Source organism: Rhipicephalus microplus, chromosome 2, assembly GCF_043290135.1.
Source record: "Rhipicephalus microplus isolate Deutch F79 chromosome 2, USDA_Rmic, whole genome shotgun sequence".
Lineage (NCBI taxonomy): Eukaryota > Metazoa > Arthropoda > Arachnida > Ixodida > Ixodidae > Rhipicephalus > Rhipicephalus microplus.
In genome coordinates this window covers 299,600,882-299,621,376 of record NC_134701.1, presented here as the reverse complement: position 1 = coordinate 299,621,376, position 20,495 = coordinate 299,600,882, and the positions used below count along the sequence as shown (strand labels likewise).

Here is a 20,495-nt window from a genome sequence, read left to right as displayed (position 1 = left end):
GCGGTATTTCCTGAACGGGCACCTTTCGTCGGTGTGGGAGGTGGCTCCGCAGCGGTAGCAAGCCCAACCAGTTGTTTCTTTCGTTGCTCTGGTTTCCATGTAGTCTTCACGCGGCTGTTCCGACCTTGAACTCAGAGCTTGTCGTTGTACGGCGTGGAAACCCAGTTCTTGCCCCTCGGGCTGGAATTTCTTCGTCTCGGAACGGGCTAGTTCAATACTTCGGGCTAGTTCGCACACCTCTGCAAACGTCAGTGTGGCCCTCTTCAGAAGCTCTGCTTGCGTTGTCTCGTCTTTCAGCCCGGCAACGAAACGGTCCCACAAAGCTTCATCTAAAAATGCCCCGAAATTGCAGGAGGCAGCCAGACTCTTCAATTCCAACGCAAAGCCCACCACTGGTTCTGTGTCCTGCTGAATCCGGCAGTTGAATCGGAAACGTTTCGCTATGACCATGGGTTCCGGAGCATAATGCTTCTTGAGGGCTTGAATTAGTTGCGCACATTCTTTCTCCTCGGGCTTCGCGGGAGCTAGTAGATTTTTAAGCGTGCGATAGGTTTTCTTCCCAATAGCGGTAACCAGCACCAAAACTTTGAGGTCGTCGCTCACCTGGGTCGCCCGAAGGAAGTGCTCGAACCGCTCGATGTACGATTCAAAATCCTCGTCTCCGTCCTCGAGAAAGGGTTCGAACTTGCCAGTCGCTGCCATGTTGAAGTCTTCCGCTCCCAAAATTGCCTGGCCCGCAGGGGCGCCTGCTCAAGCAGGCGTTTGGTGTGTAGCGACACCACGGACCCGAGCTAACGGGGGAGTTTCTACTCCCTCCCACGCCTAGCCGTGCGTGGCTTTGCCGTGTCCGGGGAAAAGGGGATCCTGGGGGTTGAGCCGACGCTGGGTGATTGGACCTTTAAGGCCCCCCGGCAGAGGCAACACATCCCTTTGGCCCCGGCTTCACGTAGACGGCACCCCTGGGTTGACCCACCCAGGTGAAATCGGCAGTCGCCTTTTCCTATCTCTCTCTTCCTATATCTTCGTCTTTTGTTCTCACTTTACATCTTTCCTGTCTCCTCTTCACTTCATTTTACTTCCAATTTTTCCTGGCGGCAAGGGTTAACCTTGTGTGGCTATCCAAACTAGGGTAAACCATATTGGGTTATAGTAACTGCGTACTGCTGGCTTTGCGCAGACATGCCCACATGCTCTGCCACGTCCCCTTGTTGGACTCCATGGTGGGTGGTAGGCGCCGTTACCGAAAAATCCACATTTTCCCATGGGATCCTCGACCCTCTCGCTAACTGATCGTGCCTCGAAAAGGGTACGCACCGACGCAACTTTACAACTTTGGCCTAAAAACAGAGAAACTTTCCCAAAATATCATGTACTTCACTGCGAACAATCGTCTACAAAAGCTAGAGCAATCTCACCCTTCCTTGTAGCCAAGTGCTTGAGAGAGACTATTGGAACCGGTTATAAGGCCACGAAGATGGCAAGTGGTGATCTGCTTCTTGAATTAAAAGACAAAGAACAGTACAATAAACTCTCGCACCTTGTAGCCTTTGGTAACATCCCCGTCTCGGTGAGCGCACATCGTACGATGAATACAGTGAAGGGCGTAGTATCGGACGAAGATTTGATGACGCTGAGTGAAGAAGAGCTTCTTGATGGATGGAAGGACCAAGGTGTGATACATGTCCAGCGAATCAAAATCAGACGTAACAACAATGAAATAGCAACAAAGCACTTGATACTCACCTTCAGTTCAACCACTTTACCTGAAACTCTCGAAACTGGCTATGTAAAACTTCATGTCCGACCCTTCATTCCAAACCCGAGGCGTTGTTTCAAATGCCAGCGATTTGGTCATGCATCCCAGAGCTGCCGAGGGCAGCTGATCTGTGCTAAGTGTGGCACAACCGGCCACAGTGCTGATGAATGTAGACATGATGAGGTCCTCTGTGCTAACTGCGAAGGTAGTCACCCCGCATACTCCAGAGCGTGCCCAGCCTGGAAAAAAGAAAAAGAAATAATAGCTATAAAAGTAAAGGAAAATATCACATTCAGGGAAGCAAGACAACGGATGTCGTTAACACTGGCACTAAAAACACCTTTTGCCGAAGTGGTGCAACGAGGGGCGGCACCACAAAGGCCCTTGGCAGTTGCCCGGACCGCGCCTAGCGTGCCGAGGCCAACGCCACAAGCCCCTACGGCGGGAGCAGCCAGCGCTGCCCTGCCCACATTCACCCTGTCCACACGAGTGGCCTCTACAAGCTCTGGCAGCAGCCAGAGCAATCACGAGGCCAAGGGGGCTTCATCAACCCCCAGCTCGGTGGGGACAAAGACTTCGTCGATTGAGGCGAAGTCTAAGCGACGCACAGATCGCTCTTTAGAGCGGGTGTCCAGTGCCTCGCAAGAGGCTATGGACACCAGTTCAAGCCAAACGGCGCAGGAAGCGCCGAAGGAGCGGCGAGCTTCGCTCGACCGCCCCAAAAAGGACAGAACGCCGATTACAGGGCCTGACAAAGGCCCTGTAAAATGAGTTAATTCTTGTCTTCTTTGCACACAGCACTTTTTCCTTTTTTATTTCCACAATGGACAAAATCATACAGTGGAACGTAAGGGGAATGCTTAGAAATTTAGATGACATCCAAGAGCTTCTGTGTAAGCTTAACGCGAAAGTGCTATGTGTGCAAGAAACGCACTTAACTCCTAAGCACAAGGACTTTCTACGACAATATATTATTTTCCGAAAAGACCGGGAGGATCCTGTCGTACCATCTGGCGGTGTAGCCATTATAGTCGATCGTAGTATAGCATGTCAGCATTTGAAGCTTCAAACGGCCCTGGAAGCAGTGGCCATTCGAGCTGTACTTTTTAACAAACTCATTACCATATGTTCTGTGTACATACCACCGCATCAACAGCTACACAGACGTGATCTGGAATCATTAATAGATGAACTCCCAGAGCCATTTCTGGTTCTAGGTGATTTTAATGCACACAATGTCCTGTGGGGCGATGCTCACTGTGATGCGCGAGGACGTCTCATTGAGCAGCTCCTTTTCTCTTCTAGTTTATGTCTTTTAAATATGAAGGAGCCTACATATTTTAGCCTTGCAAACAACACATACTCCTCCATAGATCTTAGCATTTCATCACCGTCCCTTTTACCTGTTTTTAAGTGGAACGTTCTTAAAAACCCTTATGGGAGTGATCACTTCCCAATCATCCTGAGTGCGCCGAACAAAGATCAACTACCCCCGCAGGTTCCTCGATGGAAGATTGACTCAGCTGACTGGGAAGGGTATAGAACCCTTACACACATGACATGGACTGAGCTGTCTGCCCTGACCATAGATGACGCTGTCACGTATTTTACAGCTTTTATACTTGATGCCGCATCTAAATGTATTGCCAAAACGAGTGGCATGTGTTCTAAACGGCGAGTCCCATGGTGGAACGACGCATGCAGGAAAGCGCGGACCACTCAGAACAAAGCATGGGCGTTGCTTCGCGATTCCCCTACAGCAGAAAACCTGGAAAATTTCAAGCGGGTCAAATCGCAGGCAAGGAGAACGCGTCGACAAGCTAGACGAGAGAGCTGGACAAAGTTTATATCGAGTATCAACTCGTACACAGACGAGGGAAAAGTATGGAATAAGATAAAGAAAATTAGGGGCCAACAAACGTATTCTCTTCCACTAGTTAATAGCCTCGCGGAAAGCTTGGAGGATCAAGCCAACTTTCTTGGCACACATTTTGAACACATATCGAGCTCCTCAAACTACTCCGAATCCTTTCAGAATTACAAGGCACGAACAGAAAAACAAAAGTTAGAAGGAAAGTCTGCAAGAAATGAGGCATATAATGCACCATTCTGCTTAGCAGAACTGCGAACAGCACTCAGCTGCTGTAATACATCGACCCCAGGTTCTGACAACGTAATGTACGCGATGCTGAAGGAACTACCCTCCGAAACTAAAGAAACCCTCCTCTCTCTTTATAATCGCATATGTTTTTCGGGTGTGATCCCCTCCTCCTGGAAGGAGGCTGTTATAATTCCAATTTTGAAGCAGGGAAAAGATCCCTCTACTGTATCAAGTTACAGACCTATAGCGTTAACAAGCTGTCTCTGCAAGCTATTTGAAAAAATGATTAATTGCCGCTTACGCGTCACACTTAGAAACAAACAAATTGCTCGACCCATACCAATGTGGGTTTCGAGAGGGTAGATCCACCACAGACCATCTGGTGCGTATCGAGGCACAGATCCGAGACGCTTTCGCCCACAAACAATACTTCCTCTCTGTGTTTCTCGATATCGAGAAGGCCTACGACACAACATGGCGTTTCGGCATATTAAGAGACTTGTCTCACCTGGGTGTGCGCGGTAGAATGCTTTCCATAATCGAGAGTTACTTGTCCGATCGGAAATTCCGTGTCCGTGTGGGCAGTATTCTCTCCCAAACATTTGTGCAAGAAACGGGAGTACCACAAGGTGGTGTACTTAGTTGTACACTTTTTATTATCAAAATGAATTCCTTGCACCTGTCCATCCCCCGCAACATGTTCTATTCCACATATGTCGATGACGTCCAGCTTGGCTTTAAGTCATGCAACCTAGCAATGTGTGAGCGGCAGGTTCAGTTAGGTTTAAACAAGGTGTCCAAATGGGCAGAGGAAAACGGATTCCGGCTGAACCCAAAAAAAAGTACCTGTGTGTTGTTCTCCCGAAAGAGAGGCGTGTACTCAGAACCTGACATTGAACTGAACGGTCAACGTCTGTCTGTCAATGCGGAGCATAAATTCTTAGGCTTAATCTTAGACAACAAGTTGACCTTCGTACCGCACATCAAGTATTTAAAAACAAAATGTTTAAAAGCCATGAATGTTATAAAAGTGTTGTCACGTACTACGTGGGGTAGTGATAGGCAATGCCTCATGAACCTTTATAAAAGCCTCATTCGCACCCGCTTAGATTATGGGGCCGTTGTCTATGGGTCTGCTACTCAAAGTGCCTTGAAGATGCTGGACCCCGTGCACCATTTGGGCATCCGCCTTTCTACGGGTGCTTTTCGCACCAGCCCCGTAGAAAGCCTTTATGTTGAGTCAAATGAGTGGTCGCTTCATCTACAAAGAACCTACATGTCCTTTGTATACTTCCTTAAGGTGAAAGCAGACAAGAGGCACCCCTCATACTCTACTATTAATGACTTGTCGAGCTCCATTCTTTTTCAAAACAGGCCTTCAATGAGCCAGCCCTTCTCAGTTCGCATGAAGGGTCTAGCTGAGGACACTGGAGTGTCACTCGAACACAGTTTAATGGCTCCTGTAGCATACCCGCCACCGTGGCAGTGGCAGACTATAGACTGCGATATGTCTTTTCTAGAGGTTACAAAACATGCGCCCATTGCCCATATCCGAACATACTTTTTGGAACTTCAACACAAATACACACGTCCTGAGTTCTTCACAGATGCTTCCAAGACTAACTCCTCTGTGTCCTACGCTGCTGTCGGCCCATCCTTTTCGGATGCTGGCCCTCTACATCCACGCACAAGTATCTTCACAGCGGAAGCTTATGCGATACTTGTGGCAGCTAAACACATCAAACAATTACAAATACAAAAAGCAGTAATTTATACAGACTCCCTCAGTGTGGTAACGGCTCTGCACAGTCTTAAAAAACAAAAAAACCCGGTCCTTGTCTCACTTTACTCCATTTTGTGCACACTCTACACACTCAAACAACATGTTGTAGTGTGCTGGGTGCCAGGGCACCGCGAGATCCAAGGCAACGTGAGGGCGGATCAGCTCGCTGCATCCGTCCATGAGAGCACCGCCATTACGTCCATATCAATCCCGGCCCTTGATCTTAAGCCGTCTCTCAAACGAAACCTCAGGGACTACTGGCAGAGCAAGTGGGATACACACACACAAAACAAACTACACGTTATTAAGCCACACCTTGGTCATTGGCTGCCCGTATCGAAATCGCGTCATACAGAGGTAACACTAACAAGACTCAGGATAGGACATACATACACGACACACACACATCTCTTGTCCGGTGGTGATCCACCATTGTGTGACAGATGTGGTGAAGAATTGACAGTCCTTCACATGTTAATCCAATGCAAACACTTAGAAACTCTAAGAAAACAACATTTTCCAATACTCTACCGACAACATATACCTTTACACCCTGCAATGTTTGTCGGTAGGGAACCACTTTTTAGTCATAATTCATTGTTAGCGTTTTTAAAAGAAATTCACAGCTTTCATGTCATATACCCGGGCATACCGTAGCATGACCTCTCCAGAGAGGTTTTTGCTGCAGTGGCTACACAAGAAAGCACATGCCTCACAGCCCTTGGACGCAAGGGTTTGAACAAGTGAGGCACTTGTGCTAATGCCATACATATCCACCATCGTCTTTTATTATCACCAACTTTTGTCATCTGTTCACATCACACACACCTTTCACGGCATGGTCATGATTTTATTACTTGTATGTTTTTACCCGCCTTACTGCGAGGAATTTTATGGCCCATATACAGCCGCTTATCACAATCATTGTCCATATTTTTAGTAAGATGAACTGGCGCTCTTTGGCCGTGAATCGGCCCTTGCGCCATAAAACATCAAACATCATCATCATCATCATCATCATCATCAAAATTGCCTGGTGTCTGTCGGCAGTGCAGATTCACACGGATCCCATCCTCATCGCCACTATTATATCTTCGTCTAAACAGGGGCGAGACCGGCAGGCAGCACACGGTGGCTAAGTGCAACACATGTTTATTCGGTCACAGAACTAACTCTTTTACCCAGGAAGGAAAAAGGGGCAGTTGCTTATATACATGATCGAGGTCACCGCTGATAGCGAAGCGCGTCTGCATCAGCCCCCCCTATGCACAAACACGATAACACAACACACACCACCACAGGCACGGGAGAGCGCCATGCCCGCACTGAGACACATCGAGTCCAAAAAATTTTCCAACACAACCTTTCGTAAGTATTATCACCAAACACTAAGCAGCAATGAGAAGGTTTGTCTGAACTTTCGCCAAAGTCTAATCCTGATTCGAGAATGACTTTCCCATTAACTGCTTTCAAATAAACTAACTGTCAAGTGCTGCATTCCCCGTGGCATACCTGTGTGCTAGCGTGAGTAATCAGCTGTAGCCTACCAGGCCTCATACTCATAAAATAGAGCCTTTTGCCTCACGCTATCTTTTAGTTCCCAAAATGTTGTGCCGCCAAAGCTAGTCGTCAGTTCCCCCTGCCTGGATAAACTACTACTTGACTTTCCCTTGCAGCTACTACTCTCACAAAGTGTACACATAAACTGATGAAGTTATTTCTTATTTCCACATTAGACACATGCAAACAAAACATTAAATTAATAAAATAAACTTTCGCATGAACCCTGAAAAAACTAGCCAGGAATACCTTTGCGTCTCTGTGCTCAGTTGTAAATAGTTCATAACGTCGCCCCTGCTCATTTACACGCATCTACTATGACGCAGGCTCCTATGCGTGTCGTTTATGCAATCGTACAACGGTTACCTTAGAAAAATGTACAACGCACAAGACATGAACAAAACCGAGAATGGTTTAGCTAAACACTATTTAGTAGCCGATGTACTAAAAGAACACATTCTCAAACCCAAAACAAACTTTAACTGTCAAATTCAAACTTCAAAACGAAACGAATCCACTAGTGAACATTGTCAAAAACCTACCGCTGTCTACTCCCTTTTCAGACGAACGCGTGGTGTCGCGTCCTGTGAGGCTTTCTTGGCGAATCGGAAATAAAGCAATGGCAAAACCCATTTGCTTCGCCACCGACCCCCGCTAAACTCCTCGCTGGCAACCAGAGTTTTTATTCTCCTTTACTAAGGTCATCTCGGAAGACACGCCAGCCGAAATGACACGAGCGGACACAGTGGCAGCGACAAATTCAGCCGGCAGTGCAAAAGCAAGACAGGTTCGGGCAAGCCATACTATGCCATCGTGTGACAAGAAAATTTGTCTCGGGCCAATTTTTTCGCATCGGCCTCGCAGCATGTTTTTGCCGCGTTGCGCCACTGACATGCAGCGGTCAATAAGACATTCGTATCATCCGCGGTGGCTGAGGAAACCATTCGTATAACACCAAATCACGGTGTATTTTATATAATGTAGCCCATACAAAACAACCTTAAAATTCGTATCATCCCAAAATTCGCATCAACCGTAATCGTATCATCGAGATTCTACTGTATAATCCTATATCCAAGAAACATTTGTTACCTCACGACAATGCCCATTCCAAGCTTCGCAATGAATTTTCTGTAGTCCGCCTTGAATGAGTCTTGTGTTCCTGTAGCTACAGTGCACAAGTTGCAGCAAGTGGGCTATCCACCTGATTTGAGATATAACATAAGACGCAACAAAACAAACCAGAAATATTGCACAAAGAAGGTGAAGCATGTGCACGTGATGCCGTACATTTCATACGACATAAAAAGAATAACGTTCAAGTTGTGCTGTCTGTCCGTGCCATGCAGATGCTCTGGATGCACAAGAAAACACAAGAACAAGTTCACTGAGTGCACTTTCAATGTGGTTTATAAAATTCCTCTAAGTTGTAGACACCAGTACATTGGCCAAACTGATGGGTGCTTTAATTAAAGGGCTAAGGACCATGATTACATTGTGCGTAATACAAGTAGTTGCTTTTTATCTGACCATTGTAAATGTTGTGGCTGCTCTCCTTATTTTTACAGTGCACAGTTCTTTACGAAAGCCAACGATAAGACAGAGCATGCAGGCCTTTTTGATTCATGAAGCAGTTGACAAGTGCATTAGCAGGGCATCCGTATCTTTATATGGTGCTGAGATTATGTATCTTTTGATGTCTGATGTGGAGATTATGTATCTCAGAAGTTTTGTTTGATTGTCTTTTCATCTAACACGTTGTGATGATGGTACTTTTTTTTTTTTCGACAAAAAAAAATTTCTCATTGCGCTTCATTGTTATCGTAGCCTGGTATTTCTCTCCGCCTCAGGCGTGTGTGAAATCTAAAAATCTTTTATCTTCTTTTTCACTCATTAAACCAGGCTTGTCGACATGCATTGGTCTCCTCATGACCGCTTCCTTTTTTTGGCACATATATAATGCCACGCTCGTTTCTCAGGTTTTGTTATCGCCCCCATTGTATCTGTAAGTGCTGCCTCTCACAAACTGCCCTGGTTGACTAAGAACCTTTGAGATAATCTTAAAACCTTCCGATGAAATTGCGTGTATAGCAAACATTACAGATTCTTCTGGAACTTACGTGGCCACTAGCAGTGACACTGGCATATTCTACGGCACGTGTATAAATGCTGACGCACGTCAACGCTTGTCTGATTATCAACGGCTGGCGCTCTGTTCGGCACTATCAGGGCCAGTGTGTATTGCTGTAGCCTGACCTTCAGTTTCCCAACCACAAGTACGGCAAAATAAAGGGTTTCTTCTTTGAAATGCCGACTGGTGCCGACGTCATAACCATGTGACAATATGTACAGGTGATGGCAATAAAGACCAGTTGTCATTCGGTGCCTGTCATCTGTACTGTTTATTTTGTCTCTGTGTCTTTTACACTGCCTTTTTCACATAAGTTCCTTCTTGCCTAGCAGCACAACAACACTTCTGTTGCCACAGGCAGTAACAACATTCATGCGCTCACAGTATGGCAAGAATGAAGCGTGGAGGCATGAAATTACTAGTCGGCTCAATAAAACATCAAATTGACATATCAGAAACAGCTGATTTGCAGCAAGCAGTTAATTGAGAGAGCATAAGTTATTGAAAAAGGACACATTTAATTAGTGCACCTTCGAGGACCTCATTTTTGTACATGCACGTTTCTTTACACTCATGAGTGCCTCTCCACCCCCCCCCCCCCCATTTTTTTTTTTATGGTCACTCCCACAATGCCAATTCGTGAAGCAGAAAAGCTTCGTTCTAAAGGTGTGATTGTTGGCTCAAGCGTGCAACTACTGGCGTAGAAACGTGGTAGCAATATTGTGTAGGATTGCTTGTTGCAGGTCTTTCATTTCTTTATCAGATTACCTCATCTGATCCCTATGCAAACCACTCTATCAAAGCCTTATTTCATGATGGAAAGACATGCAAGTTTAAGGGCTCATTTTCTTTTAGACACAATAATAAATAGAACTAACATACAATAATCCCAAAAGAATACAGGATGTTATTAGAAGTAATTGTAATGTGAATGTAAAGAGAGAAAAGTGGACGAAAAGATAACTTGCCTCCAGCAGGAACCGAACTTTCGACCTTCGAATGGCACGTCTGATGCTCTACCACTGAGCTACTGTGGCAGTCACCCCTCTGCCCCCTTTGTAGGGTTTATATGTGCATTTAACTATGAAAGTGTCAGTCAGCACCACCTGTTGCTACTGTGGCAGTCACCCCTCTGCCCCCTTTGTAGGGTTTATATGTGCATTTAACTATGAAAGTGTCAGTCAGCACCACCTGTTGCCATTGCAGCAAGTGTAAAACGCTCGGTGACTGTGGCAAGTTATTTTTTCATCCACTTTCTTTACATTTGCATTACAGTATCTAATAACATCTTCTATACTTCATTGGCATCATTATCTATTAGTTCTAATAATAAAGTGCCATGGTGGTGTTACATGGCATTTATTTCACATCACAGAAATTTCCGGAGCCCTCCACTACGGCGTCTCTCATAATCATATGGTGGTTTTGGGACGTTAAACCCCACAAATCAATCAATTCTTTCACATCACATTGCTTGAAATGCATGCCAGGTGAATGCTTTAGTACAAACTGGATTACTGGCTTTGACATTATTACAAAATAAAGCCCTGACTTTGACTATGGCACACAAAGATTTTCTTAGTAAATCTGAGCTATCACTTAGGCTTTTTTGTGCTGCACTTAAGCTATGAGCATATGGGAGCCAGACTGGCATGTACTGAGTCCTTTATGAACGATAAATGCACAGGTGGCTGACACAAGGGTTCAGGTCCCAAGGTCGCCTGGCCATTGATAGTCGTGGCCACAAGGACCTGAATCTGGCAGTGGACCTGAATGGCTCAAGCCTTGATGCCAAAGGAGGCATTGTTGGAGGGGCCATCGAGCTGAGCCGTATTCACACACACAGTGAGTGCTTGAATATGGCTCCGATTATGAGTACATGCACTGAGCAGCGTGCAATGGTGACATCAATGCAGTGGGCCTTCAGGAGAGCTGGGGTCGGGAGCCCGTGCACACTTTGACCCTGGCACTGTGGGCAGCTGAGAGCCGACTCGACTACATGGGCAGCAGTGTGCTCATGGGCCGCGTCTCCCAGCTCACTGTGGAGCTGCGCGATGAGTGGCGGCTTTGTGAAGGCTGTGAAGCTACCAAGCGTCCGGCCTTGCTGTTTGTCCATGGCCAGGTCAGTTCATTACTGCATGGTGCAACCTGAGACTCCAAAGGCATGGTGCTTCACACAGTAATAGACCACTTTTAATGCAAGTCGCGGGAGACACGAATATCCTCACTATAAACAGTACTGCACTATAACCAAAGCAACCTTCTTCAAGGCCCTTAATTGTGCAAAATGTGTTGAGCATGCAGCCTCGCGCATCTGAAAATTGAAGCTTGGATGCGTAATGCCATTCAAATTTCTGAATGCAAAAAAAAAGAATAGCGGCCAAAGAACCGCACTGCCAACAAAATGAACATGAAAGGGGGAGAGGGGGGTCTAGTAAAACGAAGCAACATCGTGGAAATTCACTGACTATTTCTCAAACCGCATCGATTATAGGCAATACAAAGAAACTATGTCGAATCACGTCCAAAATTTTATGCGCTGAAAGATGCCAGTGATTTGATTTCACGGGTGCGCACCCGATTTCAAGACATTGCAATCAAACTGCGAACCACCATTAAAGTGGTACACGTGCCACTCTCGTTTTCGTTAACTATGTCTATCCCTTTCCTTCAAGTGCAGCCCCTGCAAAGAGTGTCGTTTGTTTCGTAAAAAACCGCAACTTTGGTAGCACGTGACCACTATTGAAATGCAACCAATGCTAATTAGGCCTAGCCTGCATTCAGTATGCTATTGCGGGAAGTTTTGTCTGAGACATGAAGATTCGGTGTCAAAAAGATTGCACTCAAGCACTGAACCAGGATTAGCATCCATAATACGAAGTTTGGGTTCGCGGGTGAGAGATCAACATCAATGACGAAAACCTGCCAAGTATATGCAAGACCGCGCACTGGCAGCGAAGACGAATGCTTGCGTCATAAAGTTATAGAAGTTCTAAAATTTATGGATGAGGTAGCAAACGCAACATCTGTAGCAAGCTCAATAACGACAATGCTTTTCCCAAAAGGAAACCCTTGAGCACACTTCATAAAGAAGGGATTGCATGTGCCATGTTAAGCTGTGCGTAGCCGGAGCCACGTTAGCAATTCTAGTACACTGCAGCGGCATCGGCACCTGTGCCAGGGTTAATGAGTCGCCTAGGCAACCACTCTCTTCCCACTCGGTGAGTGAGAGCAGCTAGCTACAGTTTTTTTTTTTTCCTCCATTCACCTTTGCACAGCTGCACAGCTGCTTTTAAGTTGAAAGTGATTGATCATGCTCTAAACAACGGGAACAGGGTTGCCGGTAGGCCCTTCAGAGTTGACGAGTTTTGTGTTCGCTACTTGTGACGGCAGCTGAAAGCCACGAAGACGCATTGGGCCTGCCGTGTGCCTAAGACTGGGATTGATGGTAAACTTTATTTCTTCAGCAGGAAACTGTGGACAATTCTACTGAATAGCTGTCAGCCCAATACTGACATCCTATGCTTACCTTTTGAGGGCTCCTGTTAAGTGTTGAACACTACCGCTACGCCCGCAACGCCCACAAGCTTTGAGTATGGTATCCTGATTCTCGACTATTTGCTTGCACTTTTTGTGTCTCAAATAAATCTTGCCTTGTGTTGAACCTCTCCTTTTATTGTTGAGGTAAATTTTAATTAGTACTTCTCAAAGCTTGCTGTTAGTTGCTGGTGTGAGAATCCCGATTTGCGGCCAATTCTTTTTTTTTTTTTTTTTTGCTCTGTACGTTTTTGTGGAAAGTTTTCCCTATGTAATTCTCGCACCCCCAACTTTTCATCGGTTTTCCGCTGAAAAAAGTGCAAGGATTATGTGAGTAAATACTGTAAATACAGTAAATTATATAGAGGAGGGGCAAGTACGAAAAGCGATGAAAAAAAAACAAAAAAATACATGAACAATCAATCAGATGAGCACATGTTTAAAAGGAATCGGGTCGCATTTTGTTTCTACAGATGATTATTCCAATCGACTGAGGTTCTCGAAAAAAATGACTGTGCGCACGTGCCAGTATTATACAACTAGACGAGCAGATGTGAATGGTGGTGGGTGAACAAATAGTGATCGGAGAGTGGTGTTGTGATGATAACAAATGCCCGACAAGCCAAGTAGCCCCTTGGTTCATTCAAATGCCTCAATCACATGAGTGCCATGTGGTCATTCTCAGTAAGTTCAGTAAGTTATGAAGGTACCGAAATTTTACTAAGGGGCCTACCGCAAACACAGCAGTTGGTTCGCGATAAGGAAGGTTATGTTATTCCATATGAACAGGTAGAGACTGACTTCAGAATGGTACAGGAAGGCTTGATTGCGACAGAAAAGTAGAGTTTTTTCTGTTGAAAACTGCAGTATGCTTTGGGTGACTTTCTGTGTTTGGTTGTGCCATCCTCCTTTGTAGAGAAAAACTTCGCATAACATTCGCTCCTGCAGTAGGCACAATGTGCATTTATTTATTTTTTCCACAGGACGTATCCAGCCTTTAAACTTGAGCAGAGATTTTCAACTTTATCTATAATGGTGGGCATGCTTGGATGGCATAATAAAACAAAAATAACGTACTTCAACACTTGAAAGTCCCACAAAAAGTCACTAACACTCCAAAGAGATAGAATGTCTCTTGGATGACTGAAAAAACACTAAATTTAGCCACTTGCTTGCTAAGTTAACACTACTGCAGAAAAGCTTCCCAAACTTTTTGTGCGGCCTCCTAACCTTGCCGCAGGGTGGCACTGCTAGAGTTAACGCGCTAACCCCAATGATGGTGATAATGAACCAACCCAAGCACCACGCCCCCTACCACTCATCGGCTGTCAAACCCAAACGCAGCATATTTACGAAACGTGTGTGCCACGAGGTGCTATTATAACTTTGTTACAGGTGGTGATAGATTCCACACAGTGTTGCTTTCTTTTTGTACGACTACCACGGATGCCATTTAACAGACCATCAGTCCAGTCAATCTGTTCTTTCAACAACTTTTAGCCGACTGTGTCTCATAGAACCTTTGTATTTCTAGAAATAATTCTGCATTGAGCAAGTCTCCACTTAAGCAAACAGAAGGTAGCGAAAAAGGTGTTGGAATGCCCATCACTGATGAAAAATGCACACACGCAGCACACTATAAGGCAGCATTCAAAGGTGGCGAGCAACCAAATCAGGTTAGATTCGCTTGGATTGCAAGGCGACCCACAAATGCTGTCAATGAGGCCAGTTGTTGAACGAACAAAAAAAGGGAAATTAAAAAAAAAACTTTTCCTTGCCTCACAGCATTTATTATACCTAACAGACAATAAAGCCAAGGAGCCTGAAAGTTAAGGTTGCTAAACTAGCACTTGGTGCTGCGACAATCTAGATTTTTTTTATTTACCTAAGTAGTCGCCTCCTACAGGTGGATAGCAAAAAACCTGCCTCTCGCAAAAGATTGTGGGCGCCTGTCTGTGTGGACGTTCAGTTCGAGAGTCGGCGCCGCTGTACAGGCACTGTTGCCTTTCTTCATGGTCCATTGAGCAGTTGAAATGAAATTTTTTAGTAAACTACAGCATCACATTTCAGAAAGCTGTCTTAGTTTAGGGGAAAATGCAATCACTACTGGACAGTTATACAAGGTGAGAATGGCCATATCGCCATGTTCCTTCCACAAGTTTTATTATCACCCCGTTGCACTCTACATGATTCTCAGCGCAAACCGAGCATGCACTGTTTGAGAAGCTTTGGGACTGTAGTAGATCATTTCTTTATTATTATGCCCACATCGCGAACATTACAGATTATTCTGGAACCAGCGTGGCCGCTAATGATAACCCTAGAATATTTGACAGCATGTGTATGAATGCTGACGCACGTCACCGCTGGTCAGTTGATCGTTGGCCGACGCTCTGTTCACCGCTAACAGTGCCCGTGTGTTGCTGCAATCTGACCTTGAGTTTCCTGGCCGAATAAACCATTTCAGAACATCGTGTCTGCTGCCTTCGTCCAGGTTACGACTACGTGACATCTGGAGGAGGTTCCGGTTCTTTGACGTACCGGATGCTCCTGTCACGCCGTAAACCCAGCACAGGTTGGAAAAAACATATCAACGCCAATCCCGAGCAACGAACAAGCCGCCGGCAACTGGGTCTACCGCCAGAGTACCGGCCTTTACCTGTAAAGACCCGGCAAACCACAAACCCGACCTCAAACATGGCGACAGTGACAGCTCCTGTGCCACCTTCACCGATTTTTCTCTGGCAACCCAAAGAACCACCGACCTTCCAGGGTTCAGCTCTGAAACACCCGGAGAGCTGGCTGGAAGCATATGACTGAGTCGCTGTTTGCAAAACATGTACCAGCGAAGATCAGCTTCGTCATGTGTATTTCGCCTTGCAGGATGCCACTCGTACCTGGTTCGAGAACCAAGAGCGAACCTTCACAACGTGAGACATATTCCGCACCAGGTTTCTCGCTACATTCTCGAGCATTATCTGCAAGAAGAGGGCTGAGGCGATGCTTTAAACCCATTTGCAGCTCTCAAACAAAAACATGACGCTTTTCACGAAAGAGATGACCAAACTATTCCGCCACGCCGACCCCGAAGTGCCTGAAGATAGGAAAGTTCATTTCCTCATGCGAGGAGTAAAGCAGGAGCTGTTCGCGGGTCTGCTGCAGAACCCACCAAGCACTGTCTAAGAATTCATCTTCAAAGCAACGACGACTGAAAACTCTGGAGGTGCGCACCGGACAATTCAATCGTCGCTTGACGCCAGAGTATGCAGAAACTGTGGGGTCTCGAATTGGCGAATGAGTGCCCCGCCATGCTCTTGGAGTGAAAGGACACTGTTGACGCGGTCGGTACAAACCAACAAACACATACACATACATTTATTTAACTAACTTTAGAAGGACGATATCATCTGCCGAATCGGTACATCAATCGTAATCAGCCCGCGAAGACATCCTTACACACAATTTCCATACACTTCAAAACATAACAAACACACAATAACACGACAAACACACAATAACATACCCAAGGCGGTGTCGCCAACGCTTGACTTACTACGTGAAACCCCGGCGCGAAGCCCGCGGTGCCGAGCACTGGGGACTCACGCTACAGAGAACCGTTCACGGCAACCGCCACGCGCAGAAGAGACTCGCTCAATTCTCGCCCACCGCCAAGGCCTGCTTTTTGCCAGGGGTCACTGCTGGCGCTACCACTCTACCAACAGTGGTACTCAACGCGAACACAATGCCATCTAACATTTGGTGATTGTCACCCCTAAAATATGGCTTCTGTGCGAGACACATGTGCCACGCAGCGCAAACAACTTCTCAAGGAGTGTCAGCACCCCACAAAACTCAACCACTCTACTTTGAAGACCTGCACGAGACCATCCGAGTGATCGTGAGGAAAAAGCTGCGCAAGCTGCTGTCTTCGGTGCAGCCTCAAGTGTATTTGATTGCCGACATTGTGTGAGAAGAATTTCAGCAATCGCTTCGAATTCTCTAAGTACAACTTCCAGAGCCGGAAGCTGTGAGCTACATAGTTCATAGCTGTAATTCACATTGCTGTAATTCACTGGAATTGATGTAGCTCATCACATTGTTTTTTGGTTTATTCATGGGGCTTACTAGTTCTCGTCTCATTTCTGCTATTGCCGTGGTTTTCCCGTAAAAGTGGCGGCACCAACACGAGTAACTGTGGGTTATCTAGTAATACGGTGAAACTTTGATAATTTGTATCAGCTAGGAATGCAGCATGATCATGCACTAAACAGCAGCACATGTTGACAAGTACAAATGTGCACCTCCTGACTAGCGCCAATGCCACCTGTAAACAAATACTGTACCACAGCAAGTGCTGCCCAAAGTACCCACCAGAAAGTCTTTCTTTTCTTCCTTTTCTGCCCAAGTGCGGAAAAGATACTGGGCTGGCACTCTCACTCTATTATTTGATAGCCCGCAGTGGCGAGGCCAAGGAGCATTTCTGTGATGGCGGGACCTTCAGACATGGATAACCAAGACAAGGACAGGAAATATTTACTGACTTCACACACGATCACCCGCATTATCAATGACTAAACAATACAAGCAGTGTTAAGTCCCAAACCTTACTCACACGAGAGTATCGGTGTGTCCCGAACTCTTAAGTTCGTCCGATGTCGCTCACGCGAACCATGAATTGTCGACAACATGAGCAAGCATGAAGCGGGAGCACAAGTCGTAAGAGCCTGTACGATGAAGTTGCGTGACATCGCGTGAGCAGATGTTCAACTGCTTGTTCCGAAAACGCAGGCCATGTTGTGCCCGGCGTAGCACTGACCCAGTTAAAGAAACAATTAGAACCAATTGGAAAATTTCAACTTGGTTTCAGTTGATTCCATGAATTAGTACAACATTGGGCCATCTGGACCGATTGGACCATTTTGTTGTATGCCAATTGGGTCAAATGGTGCAATTAACACATTGGTCTGTAAAAGTTCTCAAGCTTGACACCTTATTGCTGAACCATGCCCAGGTGAAATTCCAAGATTAATCATAAAATTGGCCAGAACTTGCACAGATCTCAGCTGATATATTGCATGTCACGTACTAGTTAGTTCTTGGATAGGCCCAGGACCTGCTGGTCCAGCGAACTTCACACGGTCAAGGTGGGGAAACTCGAAAATTTATTTGAACACTTGCAGCAGGTGTTGTTATAATGGGAAAATATCCTCAGATGAGCTATGTGCTTGCGCGCATCCTTGTACACTACCTGAAAGAAATTAAGGCAATAATGACTCGTCAAACGTATACAATTACAGCAAATGTATAACGTTAATCTGACCCCTAGCCCAGTCTGGATTAGACCAGTCTGACCAGCAGTCCCTGAGGTAATGCCGTTCAAAAACTATGTAATGATTATTAGTGTTCGCTGTCGCAGCGGCTCATCATTTAGGGCCCTTGACAAGCCTAATTAAAGAAAATTCAATTTTGTAAAAAGAAGTGATGAAAACAAGAGATAAGCCTAGCTTATTTCTTGTTTCCTCCCAATTATTTCTCTGTCAGCTGTGAGGTGTTAAAATTATTGGAAGACATGGACGTGTGCCACACACATACAGATGCACACACATGCATTTGCAGGTTTTAAGTCTGGTAGGCTCATCAGTACTAAATTTTTAATGAAGATCATTGGAACTTTTATTTACCAGAAGTAATTTTAACTGACAAACAAACTTTACCACAATATATATCCGATGAATATATGCAAGATGTGCCGTATTGAGATCGCCACATTAAATCACATACTCTGATATTGTGCCGAAAATCCGCAAGGTGCTAAATTCGGAACCCTTCCGCCGCGGTGGGTCGCTGCCCTATGCAGCCTCAGCCTCAGCGACCAACTCTCGGTCGTCCAGCAGGCCCGCGAGATGGCAGTCAGGCAAGGTTTTGACGTCCCCATGCGGGAGACCTAGGGCCCGACTGGCAAAAGCTCTGCCGGACTACTAATAAATTTGTTACCAATCAACCAATGATGTTTGACCCTGGAAAGTTGCTCTAAAACATATCTTTTGGTGCTTCGAACCTACTCCAATACTGCCATTTTACTGCACCAAAGCTCCAAAACAGCATTATTCCTGCTCCCTGAGGTGCTTCAAAACACTAAAGTGCACTTGTTATCCCCCCTTGTTGTCAGTTATGCTATCCAGTCGCTATCGAAAGCAGAAGACAACTATTTCACAACAGAAAACGAGTGCCTTGCTATCATCTGGGCTACCTCCAAGTTTCGCCCCTACCTCTAGGGCGGGCCTTTCAAAGTTCTGAGCGACCACCACGTCCTCTGTTGGCTAGCTAACTTGAAGGACCATTCAGTTCGCCTCTCACAGTGGAGTCCGCGACTTCAAGAATTTGACGTTACCGTCGCTTACAAGTTCGGACGAAAGCACTCTGACACCGACTGCCTCTCCCATGCCCCTGTTGACTCACCACACTTAATAGGAACCTTAAACATTGATGACTTCGCTGAACAACAGAGAACCAACCCTGAAATCAAGGGCCTTGTCGAATAACTCGAGGTCAAAGCTGCTGTTGTTCCGCAGGTATTCAAGAGAATTTTTTTCTTGCGAAATGGCATCCTCGTCAAAAAAAACTTCTCGATAGATCGGGTCAATTACCTTATAATAGTACCTTCGGCGTTACATCCAGATGTTCTTGATGCTCTGCATGACGACCCGACGGCTGAACACCTTAGATTCTCCCGCACGCTAGTGAGGATACAGAAAAAGTGATACTGGCCCTGCCTCACTGCCGACGTCATCTACGTAAAAACCTGCCGAGACTTTCAGCCATTCAAAACACCGCTGACAAGGCCAGTAGATTTTCTTCATCCAATTGAACCACCTCGTTGACCATTGCAACAAATCGGGATGGATCTACCGGGGCCATTTTCGACGTCGAATTCTGGAAACAAATGGATCGTCGTAGCTACTGACTACTTGACCCGCTACGCCGAAACAAAGGCCCTACCCAAAGGTAGTACTGAAGAGGTAGCCAAGTTCTTTGCTGAGAACATCATCCTTCATCATGGTGTTCTAGAGATTCTCATCACCAATAGAGGTGCCGCTTTTACTGCTTATTTGGCTCGGGTGATCTGGAGACATAGCCAGAGAAGCCACCACTGCACCACTGCCTACCACCCACAGACAAATGGTCTCACCGAGCGGCTAAACAAGACAATCACCGACATGCTGGCCATGTACATCAACACCGAACACAAGACCTGGGACACCATCCTTCTGTTTGTGGCCTTAGCATACAACACGGCCATGCAGGAACGCAGATGCCGCCATACAAGTTGGTCTACAGAAGGAAGTTGGCAACGACGCTCGGCCTAACACTCCCCAACGTCGCTGACAAACAAAACCTCGATGTCACTCTCTATCGTCAGCACACTGAAAAAGCTCGTCATCTCGCCTGCCTGCACTTCATGAATCAGCAGACGACCGACCGCCACCATCACAATCTTTGACGATGCTTCATAAAATACCAGCCCGGTGAACGTGTTTGGGTATGGACGCCGATACGTCGATGACTCAGTGAAAAACTTCTGCAACGGTACTTAGGACTATACAGAGGTGTACAATGTCTCGACTGT

General features: G+C 46.0%; 1 protein-coding gene across 5 annotated transcripts in view; it reads left to right on the top strand.

Annotated features, from left to right (window-relative positions):
• Window positions 1–20,495, top strand: part of tweek (transmembrane protein KIAA1109 homolog tweek) — a 1,194,469-nt gene that overhangs the window by 1,143,433 nt on the left and 30,541 nt on the right. For all 5 annotated transcript variants that reach the window (XM_075882507.1, XM_075882492.1, XM_075882501.1 and 2 more), the window contains 2 exons: window positions 11,019–11,176; window positions 11,248–11,453. In XM_075882507.1, the coding sequence (XP_075738622.1) occupies window positions 11,019–11,176; window positions 11,248–11,453 (364 nt within the window). The remainder of the gene's footprint in view (window positions 1–11,018; window positions 11,177–11,247; window positions 11,454–20,495) is intronic.